Below are 17,973 nucleotides of genomic sequence, written 5' to 3' on the forward strand. Positions count from 1 at the left end.
TCACACAGGAAGAACAGCACCCTCTTCCTTTTTGTGCCATAAAGGATTCCCCACCAAATCCGACTGTCACCCAATGCAAATGCAGTGTAGGGAGGCCAGTCTTGTCTTTACAGTAATCTCACATCTGTAATAAGGCAGCCATGGGGTTCTGCGGCGGCGCACAATTGCTCAGTTGGCAAGCGAGCACATGCAGCGTGCCATCTATAGGCGAGCACGGGAAACGTGCAATCTACAGGCGAGCACACGAAGCGTGCAACACGCTAGAAATGAATGAGCGAAGTGCACAATATTTCTAGTTATACAAGGCCAAACTTTTTCCCCCCCCAACATGGCCGATGCAGCCATTTTGGATTTATGGCTCTCAAAAATGTTGCCCACATTCTGCGAGAGGCATGGGGGCTAAATTAGTTTTTCTTCACCTTCATAGGTGAAGAAAATTGAAAATATTTCAATTCTCTGAATGAGCCAACTATTTTAACAGTTGAAAAAATTATAAAACTCAAACTGCAATTTCTCAAAAAGTGCTTGAGGTATAAAACAAATCTGAATGAGAGCAATAAAGGACTAAAAGTGTTGACATTTTAAAAGTTTGAATGGAGTCCCTATCTTAAGAAAGAGTAGTGAGAGTTCAAAATGGCCATGTTTTGAACAGTCCTCACATACTGCCATTGCAAAAAGGCTAAAAAGGCCTTTTTTGTAGGATCATATTTAGGTGATTTTCACAACTTTCCCCTTATAGAATTCCTTAGGACTTCTTTTTGGTCTTTTGCAATTAGTGAGATGCTGATGTTGGTGTAAAACACTTGGACTATAAAGCTATCCTGTGGTGGTGGTGGGTGCATGTCATATAATATGACATTTTACGAATCACCACACTTATTCTGCATTATACACCAAAAAGCAGTTAAAAAAGGGTTTCGCATTCGCCTTCTTCTACTACAGTCTCCTTCCACTAAAATACCACGGGTACACAGTGGAGGGCAGTAGTGAGCCAATGAATGTGTGAATGACTGGTATTTGACACCGGGCTGTGTGGCTTTAGACATGCTCTGCTCTGACTGATATCTCAGTTTGTGTCGGTGACGCGCTCGTGCCACAGGGACTGCGGACTCGCGAACGCGCATCGTCCTCTGAATGGATGGGAAGTAGCACAGAGCAGCGAGACAAGAGGGACCCGAGTGAAAGGTAACATGCAGCCCATCTTACCCAAAGACACGTAGCTGAGCTGAACACGGGACACTGCTGTATTGCAATGCAGGCGATTTGATGCGCGTTGCTTTATGTTGCATTTAGCAAAACATCGCCTTCCTTGGAGACTAAAAATGATGGACCGCCCCACAAATCACTTCGCCATCTGCAAACTCGTACTAGTTAGCCAACAGAGATGTTTGGTTTCGTGGAATTATGCTTCCATTTCCATTGCCTTCGCGTTTCTGTCTTGAATGTGCGCCCTTTGGTCGTCAGGTCGTCAGTCACAGCCGGGCAGGCTTCCGTAGGTCTGCTCGACCCACATAACGTTAGGCACTAGGCAGAGCATTGTTTTGTTGTGGTTGGGTACTTTGCTACATAATCCAGATATCATGTAACTAGCTTTAATACAAAATATTGTGGTGTGAGGGGAAGTGAAGATAAAGTAGCTATAGATAATCTTGCATCTCTTATAAAGTAAAGTACCAGACAGCAGTGCTCTGTGGTTCAGTCTGCTAAATTGAAGTTCCCTCTGAGCGACACCCGATATTTTCGGGGTTGCTGACCTCAGTGACCTGCCTGTGCAGGCCAAGTCAGTAAAGGGATAACTTGGGACCTTAATGACTAGATACAGTAGGCTACTAGACTCTAGTGGGCCAGGCTCAGTGAGCCTGGTTCAAAATGTCTTGTTAACCAACCACTCACTGTAGGTCTGATGTAGTGGTCCTGTAAATAAAAAGATGGCCAAACGATCATTATGGCCACCACCACTGACCCTATCACAACAGCAAAGCAGAGTTATATTTTCAAAGATAGTAAAACAACAACTCCCGAAAACTTTGTTTTAAAATGTCTGTTTTTTCTGTTGTGATGCATCCATGTATATTTTCACCACTTCAAATACTCGATATTATATATAACCTACAGCCTTTTGATACTAGCCTATATGTGTTATAACGATTCATGCCATCTAGGGATGCAGCGGTATGAGATTTTGACGGTATGATAACCTTGGACAAACATACCATTTGTGTTTTTACAATAGCCGAAATATTCCCATACAGCCGACGTCGTATTTTTAGATGGGGTGAAAGTTCAGGGGGGGTCCTTGCGTTCTCCTGCTTCAGCCATTATCACACACATGGTTGTAAATACAGTCAGGGACAGCTCCTCTCTACTGTGCTCTAGTCTAGGTAGACATGCAGCCAGGGGGAGCTGCACTCTGCAAGCGACCTGGGCACTTTGTTTTGGGGAAACAGCTGATACCGTGGGGAAGGTATGACGGCAAATCTTAGTGGTTTTGATACCGTGACGTTTTCAAAGAGCGGTATACCTTCAAACCGGAAACCGCTGCATCCCTAATGCCATCCTAAGAAAGGTCTATGATGTCTAGGTTGTCCCACTGAGACAAAACTCCTTTGCAAGAGAGGCTAAGTAGAAAGTAGCTGCTATTCGACACTAGTTGTAATGAATTCCGTTTTAATTCAGACTGTTATGCTGTCTTCCTTTTCCAGGGTGGTGTAAGCGGTTCCCTTCGTCTGTTCCCAGTCCTGCAAGCAGCGAGTGCACAGATCAGCAGAGCCAGCCTGGAAGACGAGCGGCATCTTCTCCCAGGGTGTTTCTCCTCCCAATATCTCCATTATCCCAGTGCAAACATCAACTCCAAAGTGTTGACTCCAACAACGACCACTGATAACAGCACTGCACTCAGCGTGTGATTGGCTATATTCTAGACGCAAAAAGGAGCCAAATACCAGACTAAACTGACAAAGGGATTTTGAAGAGAATTGTTTTTTCCTTCACATCCTTGAGACCTTTCAAGGTTTTCTCCATCCATTTTTGTTTATACAACTGCAATCATGGGGGCCGCCGGCTATGGCTACTATCGCACGGTCATCTTCCTGTCCATGTTCATTGGCTACTCACTGTACTTCTTGAACAGGAAGACCTTCTCCTTCGTCATGCCCGCTGTGATGGAGGAGATTGAACTGGACAAAGATGACCTGGGTGAGGATGATTACTTTGTCTGGTTTGATCAGGTTTATCTAGCAAATCTGCTTAATTGATATATTATTAACAATAAAAACACCTGAACACCATTCTTATCCAGATGTCATTTTGATGACATTTTATGGCCAAGGCTGTGCGCAGTATAATCTCTGTACATAAGCATGTTGCTTTAATAGTGACCTTCCATTGTGTCTCTGCAGGTCTGATCACCAGCAGCCAGACCATGGCCTACGCCATCAGTAAGTTCATCAGCGGCGTGCTGTCAGACCAGATCAGCGCCCGCTGGCTTTTCTCCATCGGCCTTTTGCTGGTGGGGGGCATCAACGTGGTCTTCTCCTGGTCCTCCACCGTGACCATGTTCTCCCTGCTGTGGTTCGTCAACGGCCTGGGACAAGGCTGTGGCTGGCCCCCCTGTGGGAAGGTGCTGCGCAAGGTAACGCCATCCTATCTCCTTCTCCACAGACAGAATTCATAATTGTATGCAGTGTTCATAGCGGAGTTGAGGGAAGTCTCACTCACACAGGCCACTCATGATGCCAGGGGTTTTCCACTCACACAGGCCACTCATGATGCCAGGGGTTTTCCACTCACACAGGCCACTCATGATGCCAGGGTTTTTCACTCACACAGGCCACTCATGATGCCAGGGTTTTTCACTCACACAGGCCACTCATGGTGCCAGGGTTTTTCACTCACACAGGCCACTCATGATGCCAGGGTTTTTCACTCACACAGGCCACTCATGATGCCAGGGTTTTTCACTCACACAGGCCACTCATGATGCCAGGGTTTTTCACTCACACAGGCCACTCATGGTGCCAGGGTTTTTCACTCACACAGGCCACTCATGATGCCAGGGTTTTTCACTCTCACAGGCCACTCATGATGCCAGGGTTTTCACTCACACAGGCCACTCATGATGCCAGGGTTTTCACTCACACAGGCCACTCATGATGCCAGGGTTTTTCACTCATATAGGCCACTCATGATGCCAGGGTTTTTCACTCTCACAGGCCACTCATGATGCCAGGGTTTTTCACTCATATAGGCCACTCATGATGCCAGGGTTTTTCACTCTCACAGGCCACTCATGATGCCAGGGTTTTTCACTCTCACAGGCCACTCATGATGCCAGGGTTTTTCACTCATATAGGCCACTCATGATGCCAGGGTTTTTCACTCTCACAGGCCACTCATGATGCCAGGGTTTTTCACTCTCACAGGCCACTCATGATCCCAGGGTTTTTCACTCTCACAGGCCACTCATGTTGCCAGGGTTTTTCACTCTCACAGGCCACTCATGATGCCAGGGTTTTTCACTCAAACAGGCCACTCATGATGCCAGGGTTTTTCACTCTCACAGGCCACTCATGATGCCAGGGTTTTTCACTCTCACAGGCCACTCATGATGCCAGGGCTTTTCACTCTCACAGGCCACTCATGATGCCAGGGTTTTTCACTCCATAGGCCACTCAAGATGCCCACTCACATAGGCCACTCAAGATGCCAGGTTTTTTCACTCTCACAGGCCACTCATGATGCCAGGGTTTTCACTCTCACAGGCCACTCATGATGCCAGGGTTTTTCACTCTCACAGGCCACTCATGATGCCAGGGTTTTTCACTCACACAGGCCACTCATGATGCCAGGGTTTTTCACTCTCACAGGCCACTCATGATGCCAGGGTTTTTCACTCACACAGGCCACTCATGATGCCAGGGTTTTCACTCTCACAGGCCACTCATGATGCCAGGGTTTTTCACTCTCACAGGCCACTCATGATGCCAGGGTTTTTCACTCTCACAGGCCACTCATGATGCCAGGGTTTTTCCACTCACACAGGCCACTCATGATGCTAGGGTTTTTAACTCACACAGGCCACTCATGATGCCAGGGTTTTTCACTCACACAGGCCACTCATGATGCCAGGGGTTTTTACTCACACAGGCCACTCATGATGCCAGGGTTTTTCACTCACACAGGCCACTCATGATGCCAGGGTTTTTCACTCACACAGGCCACTCATGATGCCAGGGTTTTTCACTCTCATAGGCCACTCATGATGCCAGGGTTTTTCACTCACACAGGCCACTCATGATGCCAGGGTTTTTCACTCTCACAGGCCACTCATGATGCCAGGGTTTTTCACTCACACATGCCACTCATGATGCCAGGGTTTTTCACTCTCACAGGCCACTCATGATGCCAGGGTTTTTCACTCACACAGGCCACTCATGATGCCAGGGTTTTTCACTCTCACAGGTCACTCATGCTGCCAGGGGTTTTTACTCACACAGGCCACTCATGATGCCAGGGGTTTTTACTCACACAGGCCACTCATGATGCCAGGGTTTTTCACTCACACAGGCCACTCATGATGCCAGGGTTTTTCACTCACACAGGCCACTCATGTTGCCAGGGGTTTTTACTCACACAGGCCACTCATGATGCCAGGGGTTTTCACTCACACAGGCCACTCATGATGCCAGGGTTTTTCCTGCATAGAGGAATTCTTTACGCCCGCCCTCCACCAAAGAGGTTTTAACCAATGTCAAAGGAAAATCACCAGCACAGCACCAAAATGATAAGAATTGAATTGAGAATAAAAATAGCACTTCAAATCCTCTCTGAATACGTTTAATAGCAATTTATCAAACAGCTGTTCTGACTTCCGGCAGTAAACTCCCCTCTCATCCACAGCCACTATATTTTACATATGCGGCTTAATATATATTATATAATATTATATAATATAACATTGTTTTCACTGGGCCAGAACGCTCCAGACATGTGACTTCCTGGGATTTCTCATCAAATAAAAGCAGTTTTATTTCTGGTGAAACTCATTAAAAACGCTGAATTACAATGGCCGCGTACTTTGTGTATCATGTCCTGCCTTCTGCACCCCTCGCCTAAACCAATCGGAGTACTTCCAGTAGGTCAGAACGCATCTGACCCTGACAATCTCCTGTTCTGTGCTATATGTGAAAGGGCAACTCCGGAAAAGGTCTTATGCTCCGCTAGCTGTGTTATGCTCCGCTAGCTGTCTCTCTTATGCTCCGCTAGCTGTCTCTCTTATGCTATACTAGCTGTCTCTCTTATGCTCCGCTAGCTGTCTCTCTTATGCTCCGCTAGCTGTCTCTCTTATGCTCCACTAGCTGTCACTCTTATTCTCCACTAGCTGTCTCTCTTATTCTCCACTAGCGGTCTCTCTTATTCTCCGCTAGCTGTGTCTCTTATTCTCCACTAGCTGTCTCTCTTATTCTCCACTAGCTGTCTCTCTTATGCTCCACTAGCTGTCTCTCTTATTCTCCACTAGCTGTCTCTCTTATGCTCCGCTAGCTGTCTCTCTTATTCTCCACTAGCTGTCTCTCTTATTCTCCACTAGCTGTGTCTCTTATTCTCCACTAGCTGTGTCTCTTATTCTCCACTAGCTGTCTCTCTTATGCTCCGCTAGCTGTCTCTCTTATTCTCCACTAGCTGTCTCTCTTATTCTCCACTAGCTGTGTCTCTTATTCTCCACTAGCTGTGTCTCTTATTCTCCACTAGCTGTCTCTCTTATGCTCCGCTAGCTGTCTCTCTTATTCTCCACTAGCTGTCTCTCTTATGCTCCGCTAGCTGTCTCTCTTATTCTCCACTAGCTGTGTCTCTTATTCTCCACTAGCTGTCTCTCTTATGCTCCGCTAGCTGTCTCTCTTATTCTCCACTAGCTGTGTCTCTTATTCTCCACTAGCTGTCTCTCTTATTCTCCACTAGCTGTCTCTCTTATTCTCCACTAGCTGTCTCTCTTATGCTCCGCTAGCTGTCTCTCTTATGCTCCGCTAGCTGTGTCTCTTATGCTCCGCTAGCTGTCTCTCTTATTCTCCGCTAGCTGTCTCTCTTATTCTCCGCTAGTTGTCTCTCTTATGCTTCGCTAGCTGTGTCTCTTATGCTCCGCTAGCTGTCACTTATACTTCGCTAGCTGTCTCTCTTATGCTCCGCTAGCTGTGTCTCTTATGCTCCGCTAGCTGTCACTTATACTTCGCTAGCTGTCTCTCTTATGCTCCGCTAGCTGTCTCTCTTATGCTCCGCTAGCTGTCTCTCTTATTCTCCGCTAGTTGTCTCTCTTATGCTTCGCTAGCTGTCTCTCTTATGCTCCGCTAGCGGTCTCTCTTATGCTCTGCTAGCTGTCTCTCTTATGCTCCGCTAGCTGTCACTTATACTTCGCTAGCTGTCTCTCTTATGCTCCGCTAGCTGTCTCTCTTATGCTCCGCTAACTGTCTCTCTTATGCTCCGCTAGCTGTCACTTATACTTCGCTAGCTGTCTCTCTTATGCTCCGCTAGCTGTCTCTTATGCTCCGCTAGCGGTCTCTCTTATGCTCCGCTAGCTGTCTCTCTTATGCTCCGCTAGCTGTCTCTTATACTTTGCTAGCTGTCTCTCTTATGCTCCGCTAACTGTCTCTCTTATGCTCCGCTAGCTGTCACTTATACTTCGCTAACTGTCTCTCTTATGCTCCGCTAGCTGTCTCTTATGCTCCGCTAGCGGTCTCTCTTATGCTCCGCTAGCTGTCTCTCTTATGCTCCGCTAGCTGTCTCTTATACTTCGCTAGCTGTCTCTCTTATGCTCCGCTAGCGGTCTCTCTTATGCTCCGCTAGCTGTCTCTCTTATACTCCGCTAGCTGTCACTTATACTTCGCTAGCTGTCTCTCTTATGCTCCGCTAGCTGTCTCTCTTATGCTCCGCTAGCTGTCACTTATACTTCGCTAGCTGTCTCTCTTATGCTCCGCTAGCTATCTCTTATGCTCTGCTAGCGGTCTCTCTTATGCTCCGCTAGCAGTCTCTCTTATGCTCCGCTAGCTGTCTCTTATACTTCGCTAGCTGTCTCTCTTAAGGCTGAATTATGCTCACCCTGCCGTGAAGGGCGCGGGGGTGGAGCGAGGGGCGGCCGCGTCAAATTACGTAAATTTGTTGGGCGTGGTTATTCGCTAGCTCTGGCGGCCGCTCGCGTTGTGCCTGATTTTTTTTCTAACAGCGCGAGCTTCTCTCCAAACATGGCTGCTTTCGAGCCACTGAACCCTGAACACTGAGCTGTGTTTTCACCACATTTCTTGACCCATGTGGTAGGCTATAAACTTAGATTTGCAACTGTTCGTTTTTAGTCATTTCACCAAGTAAATGTGTTGTGTTGAGAGCATGATTGAGAGAGATTAAAAGCAGCACAGAGTAGGCAATCAGGGCTGAGAAGTAAAAACGGCTTTCAGTAAAAACAAGTTTGGTGAGTCCTTCATGTGCTGATGTGGGGTCATTTGAGAGTGAAAGCGCACTCAGTACTGCACAGCGTTTCATTGCGACTTTTCACGTGCTGTTCTCACCATTGTACAATACATGCTGATCACTTTCTGAGTATAATGGCATCAGCCCCAGCGCGAGGTCTACACGGTCACTCACGGAGACTCGCGGGGCCCCACCCCCACGGAGCTTTGCTCGAGTATAAGAGCACCTTAATGCTCCGCTAGCTGTCTCTTATGCTCCGCTAGCGGTCTCTCTTATGCTCCGCTAGCGGTCTCTCTTATGCTCCGCTAGCTGTCTCTTATACTTCGCTAGCTGTCTCTCTTATGCTCCGCTAGCTGTCTCTTATGCTCCGCTAGCGGTCTCTCTTATGCTCCGCTAGCTGTCTGTAGCCGTTTCTCAGTCGAGATGTTTCACGGCCCACAGCCCCATTCTGAGCCAGGAGAAACCCTGGATGCCCCACAGTATTCAGGTGTCAAGTCAAGTCATGTCAAGTCACCTCCTCCCGGCCGGCCATGTTGGATGTGTTGTGTTTACGTGTTTCACTCGAGGCGGTGAGGGAGAAAGTGCACCTGTCTTTGGGCATTTGGCACTGTTGTAAGTGTAAGGAGGGATCCAGTGTCTTGGCGGTCAGACGGCTTTGACCTTTGGGGCCAGAGATAGAACTCCGTGCCCCGAGATGTCCGCTTGGGGCCAACTGTGTCGGACATTGGTCAGTCATGTCTAAGTCAAAAGTGGCATCGTAGGAGGTGATATTTGATGAGTCATTAAGTTGTGTTACAATTGGGGTCTTTGAATGTGTTTATCTAATCAATTATTATTAATATTCTAGCTCCATCATAGTCTAGGTCGGGTATTATTATTTTTATCTTAAGCTTTAACTATCTTTAACGCACTCAACAACCTCCTTCACCGTAAACTAACACAAACAACTTTTGTTTGTTTGGACACCATCCCAGTAGCTTGCGGTCTTCCCCACAAGGTGCGGCGTTTCAACACCACCCAAAACATTTCTCACACACGCTCCCTCACAGTCCATTCACAGAAGCGTCTCTCACTTCCTGCTTCCGTCGGGGGAAACAGGCGCCCGCCCCCTATATCGGTCGACCAATCACAGCCCAAAGCGATACAGGACGAATATTCTCAATTAATTTGGACATACTGTAAATGGCTGAGTGACCGCTAAACCAACCACTGACACTCCAAAAATGATGTGACCCCCATCCGCTGTTCCCAATGAGAGCTAATAAACTCACATTGAATCTACTCATCATGGATCGCACCTTAACAGTTGGATGATTAATTGTCTTAATGTTTCATTGACATATAGCTCATGTTTTATATCGGGCATATTTGTTATCCAACATGTTTATGCTTTTGGACTTGCCTCAAATGTATTCTGGGATTATCGAGGTCTCATCCGTAGCTGTGAAACCTATTTTGACTATATCGGTTTTTAATAATGTTATTTCCTTATATTTGACCCAACAACTCAAGTATTATTGATTGTGACCTTTCTGTCCATTTCCCCACACACACACACACTTTGTTTTCATAACCTGGAAAGAAAGTATCTAGATGAATCACCCAATGGACCCACAAGGTCAGAACCTAGCATAAGGACTTGTATAAAGTTTCAGTTGTCTTCATGTGGCTTGGGGAAGTTGTTCAACTTCAGAGTGAAGTGCCGGTCATGGGCTATAACTACATGTGCTGTTTTTGCGCCTGTGAAATATATATCGGGGGCATTTTGGGTACTTTCCAGGGCAATTTGTACTAAACTATTATTAGTATTATTACATAATACCTATGTAGCATGACCGACCAATCAATGACTCTTATCCAAGCATATTTTATTTCTAAAAGTTCATAAACAATCACAGTTAAAGATCCCCATTTCCTATCTCAACAACACTGTTGATTGTCTGGCATGTTATTAATGTACTTGACAAAAACATGAGTGAACTAGCTGGCCAGCTAGCTTGTGCTGCCTGTCACTGAGGTAAATAATGCTAGTAGGAGGAGGGGTGGGGGTTGAACGGATGCCTAGCTGGCCATTTTCGAGTCACACTTTGCAAATACAGACTAATGTTAAAATACAGAAAGTATTAAACTCTTTATTTTATGGGGGCATTTAAAAGCCCCCGTCACCCCAATTCCAAGGGCAATTCTAGATTTTTTAGGGGCATTTTGCCCGAGCCCCCGCTAATTTCCTACCTTGACTACAGCCCTCAATTGTTAATGCCAAGTGAGGGAATTATGTTTTTTATCCTCTTTTGGACTAAAAGTTCAGTAACTGAAAACCGCTCACCATGCGACCTTTGAATGTCACTGACACTGACACAAGCCTCTAGACATCCATGTGAGGCCTCACCAGGTGCCACTGGTATGTAGAGCCGTCATAACAGTGAATACTGATGCCATCATGTCACCTAGTGGTGGTGGCACGTATAGAGAGGAGTCTAGAATAGATGACCCAGAGCTGTATTTCACCTGTGAGACACTAGAGGTGCCATCATGCACACATTTCTGTCAATGGAGTATGATCCAAGCCGAGCCACTCGTCGTTCTTACCCACGTGCGTATGATAATATATCGGATGTGCGTGCTAGGCAATTTGCAAATATCATAAGGAAATGCCCCAATAAACCCATATAAAGGCAGCAGACCTAGGTGCCTGCCCATGTGCGAACTGCTAAACCAATGGCACAGCAATTGGACAGGTGATGTTAAACTCATCTGGCCCTTAGCTCTGTGTGTGTGTGTGTGTGTGTGTGTGTGTGTGTGTGTGTGTGTGTGTGTGTGTGTGTGTGTGTGTGTGTGTGTGTGTGTGTGTGTGTGTGTGTGTGTGTGTGTGTGTGTGTGTGTGTGTGTGTGTGTGTGGGCATATTGGTATAATTTTTCCTGCTGTTTAGGAGACCTAATCATAGTCAAGTGTGTACATTTAACATTATTAAATGAATAAATAATTGTAGACAATTTTTCTCCGTTTCACCATCCTCTCTACCTTAGAAAACATTTCCAAAAAGAGGAAAGTCTCTGGGAAATGCTGATGTTTTCTGTGCGCGTGACGCTCCCGCTCCACGCTAATAACACCATGAAAACTGCTTTAAAGGTAATTTAGTATCCCCGAGCAGTCAAACAGCAGACAGTTATCCTTAGCAAAGATTTATTACTATCCAGGAATAGCCTTACAAACATCCATTCTTATTTCTTACAGCCAGCAGGTTAATTTGGGGATGGGAAGGGTGGATCCATGCCAAGAAATGAGTTGAAATGAGAGGATAGATGCTTTCTAAGTTTGTGCTAAATGAGTGAGTGTCTGTTTTATGACAAACATTTATTTTTCATCATCATTATTCATATTTAATGGCACAAAAAGCACATGTTTTTGCTTTTGCGCATATTGGCTTACTTACAGTACGTGTGGTCCCAGGGCATTGTTCAATTTTGATCTTATATCTAAGAACAAGCGGAAGTACACAAGTATTGATAATGCCACAAAACCTATTCAATTGTTTGCATCCACAATTTAAGATCAGATCTGTGCATACGTACGATTCACGCACGATTCACGCACATTGTTCATGTACGTTGAGGAGAAATCGGTAAGGCCCTTGATTGCCAAAAGGACATACCTCAGGCCTGAAAATGAAATAAAATATGGCCCTACTATAGAGACACTGCATGAAATAGGCCACGCCCATCACGGGTGTTAGAGCCATTAATAGAATAGTCATAAATACAGGGGCATGGTGGCTCAGTGGTAGAGCTGTCGCCTCACAGCTAGAAGGTCCTGGGTTCGATTCTCGCCTGGGACGCTGTGAGCGCTGAAGGAATGCGTGCCCGTCTGCATGTCCTCGAGTGCCCACCGCCCGGGTGGGGTCGTCAAAAGGGCCTTTCTGTGTCGAGTTTGCATGTTCTCCCCATGCCCCCTGGGGGTTTCCTTCATATAGGAACCCCTCACCAAAACATGCAACATCCTGGTTGCTAATGTGGTTCCTCCTCTGGTCGTTAAGGGCGCCTGTTCGGAGGGAGGGGAACTGGTTGGAATAGCGTGAACCTCCCACGTGCTATGTCCTACCGGTGAAGCTTCCCCTGTCAGGTGAAAAGAAGCGGCTGGCTAACTGCCCATGTCTCGGAGGAAGCATGGAGCCAGTTTCGGCCCTCCCCAGATCGGCAGAGGGTGGAGCAGCAACCAGGATAAATAAATTAAATTAGCACTAATGGGGGATAAAAAATAGGATAAAAAATCTGGGGGCAAAAAAGAAAAAAAAGCTTCTCCATTCACTCCCATACACCAGCGCGATTTTCCTTGAATTAAACATAGCTAAAAGCTGTTGTGTGGTGGGCTGCGCAGACAACAAATGTAAAAAATCGCTAATTAACGTTTTTTTGTACTCCTGAGCAAAACAAGGAAGCCATTGAGAATTGGCGAGAAGAAAAATGTGGATCTAGCTGTCAAGGAAGCAAGTTGGAGTGTTCATCTTCCGTATATATGATCTTTGTGTGCAACACGTGACATAGGAGAACGCCAGGATCTGGGGGGGGGGGGGTTTGTTTCCCCCCGTTTTGGGCGTGCTTTCTGAATGATGACGTGCTCCGCAGTGTCTCTATAGGAGGACCAAGAATGAAGCCAGTGAAAACTGATCTTCTAGTTGCGGTCACGCCGTGGAGCCCAGCTCATTCTTGCCTTGGCACGGCAGCTATATATATACATATATATATATATATATATACATACATATTACATAGATACATATATATATATATATGTATCTATGTATATATATAGCTGCCGTGCCACATACATATTACATAGATACACACATATATATATATATATATATATATATATATATATATAAAGTTTTACCATGTCTTGCTTTCCAATAGCAATGCTAACTCTTCTTTATTCCATGCAGTTTGCACTGCAGGCCCTAATGTGATGCATCCTGCTACAATGTGCACAACTGGAGGCCTTAAGGCCTAAACATGGTCGTCCGTCCGCCTCGAATTGGAGCCGTCTCGCCGTCTGCCGGCGCCAGCGAGCCCTACATGCTCGGACGCCACTACACCCTCCCTCCTCCCACCCTCCCTCCTCCTGTGGAAGCTCCGTGTGAAAATGGCGGAGATTGTGTGCCAGGCAGTCTGAATGAAATTGAATGTAACGTTCCCAATTCTATGTATTAAATTCTAAAAAACGACCCTCAACATTTGGGAAGGCTAAGCCACACAACTAGTTCGTTATAATCTAACGTCATGCTTTGAAAGGCGACTTTACGACGATGAGCCAAGGCAACGGCCAGTCACAACTCTCGTGCAGCTGACGTCACGCACGTATCGTCGGCGCTGAGTCACATTTTCGAGCAGCCCCCGTCAGCCGACGGCGCCCCCTCCCCGTATGACGGCGCTCCACCCGCCGTCATACGGGGAGGGCGGGGCGAGGCTCTGACGGACGACCATGTTTAGGCCTTTAAGATGCTGCCTTTTAAAACTAGTGTTCAAAGCGTGGGGAATAAATAGGATTTGGTCTGTGCTGAGAGAGAGGAGGGGATCAGATTACAGGAGAGTCTATTTATAGAATATCCTCAACACATCTTCAACAAAACCTACAGGCAGACAGGCAGGCAGGTAGACAGACAGGCAGGCAGGCAGACAGGCAGACAGACAGACAGGCAGGCAGACAGACAGACAGACAGGCTGGCAGGCAGACAGGCAGACAGACAGGCAGGCAGACAGACAGACAGACAGACAGACAGGCAGACAGACAGACAGACAGGCAGGCAGACAGACAGGTCTCCCTCTCCTGGCAGAAGAGTGATCAGTAATGGTTGCTAATCCTTAGCGGTTGGGCACAGTGCAGCAGCTACTGTTTCACTGCTGAGTTGTGTTGAACGCCCACGCACTGTGGATCAGCAAGGCATTACATCAACCTGCCTGTAGGGCTGCTTTATCATCACTTTATTTGTCAGACACAAGGTCCAATAAAAAACACACAATGCATATAAAACAGGTAAACAACACAATAAGAGCAACTCAACAATTCTACAATAAGGCACTGTACCAGTGTTTCCAGAGATTGGGTTGAGACAGCAACCTTATGTTTCAGCAAGGCATTAAGTCAACCTGCCCTGTCGCCTGCCCTTATGTTTCAGCCCAGTGGATTCTCGGGTTACGGGGTCGGTGGTTCCTCAGTGGCTCTGCTGCACTTTAGTGCTTTAGTGGTAGCTGTATTACATCATTTCAAGACATGTGACAGAAGCAATAAACTCTGAAGAATCTGATAAAAAAAAAGTGTTCTAAATCTGCCAGTCTTTTGATTTCAGGGTGAGGACATCTGTAACCCCCCCCCCCCCCCCTTTTCATGATTAAAAACTGAAGTTGGCTGCCATGTGTTTGACCTGGATCTGTTGGCTGCTTCAGAAAAGTGGAGCCTGGAAAATAACCAACAGCATGAACAATGGGAATTGTGAAGCTGTAACTTGAATACGATGGAATATAGGTCCATTTACTTTGCGCTTGCTACGAGGTCAAAAATGCTCGGATTAAGACTGCAGCAATACTAACCAAAAAATTTGCTTTCTCCTTGTGCACCCCCCCCCCCCCCCCCCCCCCCCCCCCCCAGTGGTTTGAACCGTCCCAGTTCGGAACATGGTGGTCCGTGCTATCCTGCAGCATGAACCTGGCTGGCAGTCTGGGCCCGATCCTGGCCACAGTGCTGCTCCAGTACTACGACTGGAGGACCATCCTGTCCATGTCCGGCATCTTGTGCGCTGCCTTCTCCTTCGTTTGTGTGCTGTTCATCAAGAACGAACCCAAGGATGTGGGCCTGCCCAGCATCGAGGCCGCTGCCAAGAAGGGGACGAAGGGCGGTGAGCAAAGAGAATGACTTAAATGTACAATAGTGCATAGGAGCCTGTGCAACAGCAGCTGCACCCCTGTGAGAGCAAAATTATTGTTGCTCTCACACCCCCCACTATTGGAGTTGGACGAGCAAAGGTGCTTTTGCGTTTCATTTCATATATAGTATATGAATTAAAAATATATTTGTAGGAGCATCCCATTGTTAGAACTATCAAGGTGCATAAAACTAGCGCACCTCTACAGTGACGTCTTGTCACACACCACACACGCGCTAGAACACTCCTGGGGCATGTTCAATCTCAAACCGGTGTGCATCATGTTGCTACAGTTTCCGGGTTGAAGGTATTTTCTTTTCTCTTTTTTTTATGTGTAAACAAATAACAGTACAATTAAGTCAAAGACATAAATTGTGCCAACATAACGGTACAAATAAGTCAGACATAATAAACAAAATGGACTTATACAAAACAAACAAATAATCAAATACAAGAAGACATTAGGGATGCAACGGTATGAGTTTTTGACGGTATGATAACCTTGGACAAAAATACCACGGTATCGCGGACCTTTGTGTTGTCAAATGTGGCATGAAAAATGCCAATAAACAAAATGTATTTTATTTTTAACAGTTTGCTGAATTGTGGACTGAGAAAAAATAAAGACATGTTAATGTAACCTCCAACTGTAATGACAGTTAACTGGCAAGTATGTGTGTGCTTTGGTAATATAGTACTGTTCTTACTTATAAATGTAACGATTTAGTTAATCTACTTAATCTGATGTCAAACTAAAACATAATAATATAAAATACACGCTTCTCTTTTGTAATGGGTGAACACTGGACACAAATAATGATTGTTTCCTCACACATACACCCCCACTCTGTCTCACACAGGACACACACACACACACACAAAGTTTGTGCATAATTTTCCACTGCCAGGTTGGAGGAGTCCTTAGTCATTATCTAATGTTACTTCTCTTCAGTGCAATACGTTTTGATGACGACCTGCTGTACAGCGACGTTGGCTCAGTCAACTAACGTGTCGTTAACGTTAGAGGAGAAAGATAGCTGGTAGCTAGCTAATTAGCCATGTTAGCTGCCTCAGTAGGTAACATTAGCCTAGCCCTAGAGAGAGTATTTATCTGACGTTTATGTTAGCTACTCCTCAAACCTGCGGGTGGAAATGGTTTATGTCCAATGCGATGTATGTTGAAGCAAGACAACGTTTTAATGTACCTTGAATTTGACAAATAACGATGGGTGGTGCTCATGCAGATCTAAGCCCTGGCCATCTTAGCTCATCAGTCATTCTGATGAGTCTTGCGTTGAGGCTGTGGCCATCTGTAGGGTCTTTCACACCGGCCTTGAAAGCCGAAAAATGCACGGAAATTAGGATTCGCGGCTCCGATGTGAAAGGCATGAACGCGCGTTGGTGGGTAATTCTTGTACGCCTTTTGTCCTGGCACCAAAGGTTGTCACAGCGCCGTATTGGCGGACAACCTGCCTCCACCTGAAAGCGTCGGAGCAGCAAGGTGGAACAGTGTGAATGTTTCATAAAAAATTACAGGGGAAATCAGCTCATGCAGCAAGGACAGTGAAAGTAAAAAAAGTAGCCTATACAATCATGCGCCAGGAGGAATGCTCCGTGCCTGTGTAGTAGGTTATATAGCTGTCTGTGGAGAGTTGGTCTGACAATATTCCCTCTGGAAACCAGCTCCAGAACGGCAATCTGTCTAGCTAATGGCTGGCTCACACTACAGGATTTTCGGGCCGATTTATGCAGCCTCATCGGGGCCGTCCCGATCATATCAAACATGTTTGATATTTAGGACTGAAAATCTGCGCGAATACATCATCCTGCTGCTGCGCAAGACTCCCGTTGTTATCGTTAATTGACGCGGCTCTTTTGATGCGCTGCACTGCAGGCATCAGATAGGCTACCAAATACCAACAGCACAGAACCATGAGTATTTGGGGGAAAATGTCACTAATTTATATCACAATGAATGACCAATGATTAAAAAGTTGTTATATCGTAGTTTTGAGCCCCTGCCATACCTGTCTATCGAGCAGTGTGGGGAAAAAAGGCATTGCTGCTGCGGGAAGCAATCCAGTCTATCCAAACTTTTGCTGATCTCATCATGGCATGCAGCAGGGGAATATATTTTGGTACCCCATTAGTCCATGAGCCAAGACCCCAAAATTCACCAAATTAGCTCATTTGGGTGGGCAAATTCTAGTTGTGTTTTTTGACTTGCTGGACATCTCTAGTTCACATTTTAGCATGATAACCATTGCAGACTGGCAGCTTAATGGTAGTTATCATGCATTGAATATACAGACCCCTAGAGCAGAAACCTGAGAATCGCGCCTAATGCATTTTCGGTATTAAGGGGCTTGGTGACTACTCAGGGTGCCTAAATCCATGCAATGTACATTTTTCCTTGTACCCAGATATCTACTATGTTAATATAAATTGATTCACCTTAAAATATGATATGTATGTCTCTGAATTTGATTAAAATCACAACATATTAATGAACCAAGTATCAAATTTTCCATTTCTGCTGCGTATCTAGTCACAGTAGAGTTAATGAGTAAGATCTACCTTTTGTTTGACACCAGATTTAAAATCC

General features: G+C 45.9%; 1 protein-coding gene across 1 annotated transcript in view; it reads left to right on the forward strand.

Moving 5' to 3' along the window:
* Positions 1-1,103: 1,103 nt before the first annotated feature.
* slc37a4b (solute carrier family 37 member 4b) overlaps positions 1,104-17,973 on the forward strand; it is a 32,252-nt gene continuing 15,382 nt past the window's right edge. The window contains exons 1-4 of the mRNA XM_083635514.1: positions 1,104-1,185; positions 2,703-3,195; positions 3,399-3,631; positions 15,095-15,341. Of these exons, the coding sequence (XP_083491640.1) occupies positions 3,048-3,195; positions 3,399-3,631; positions 15,095-15,341 (628 nt within the window). The 5' untranslated portion in view covers positions 1,104-1,185; positions 2,703-3,047. The remainder of the gene's footprint in view (positions 1,186-2,702; positions 3,196-3,398; positions 3,632-15,094; positions 15,342-17,973) is intronic.

This window comes from Poromitra crassiceps (genome assembly GCF_964638095.1).
Source record: "Poromitra crassiceps genome assembly, chromosome: 1".
Lineage (NCBI taxonomy): Eukaryota > Metazoa > Chordata > Actinopteri > Beryciformes > Melamphaidae > Poromitra > Poromitra crassiceps.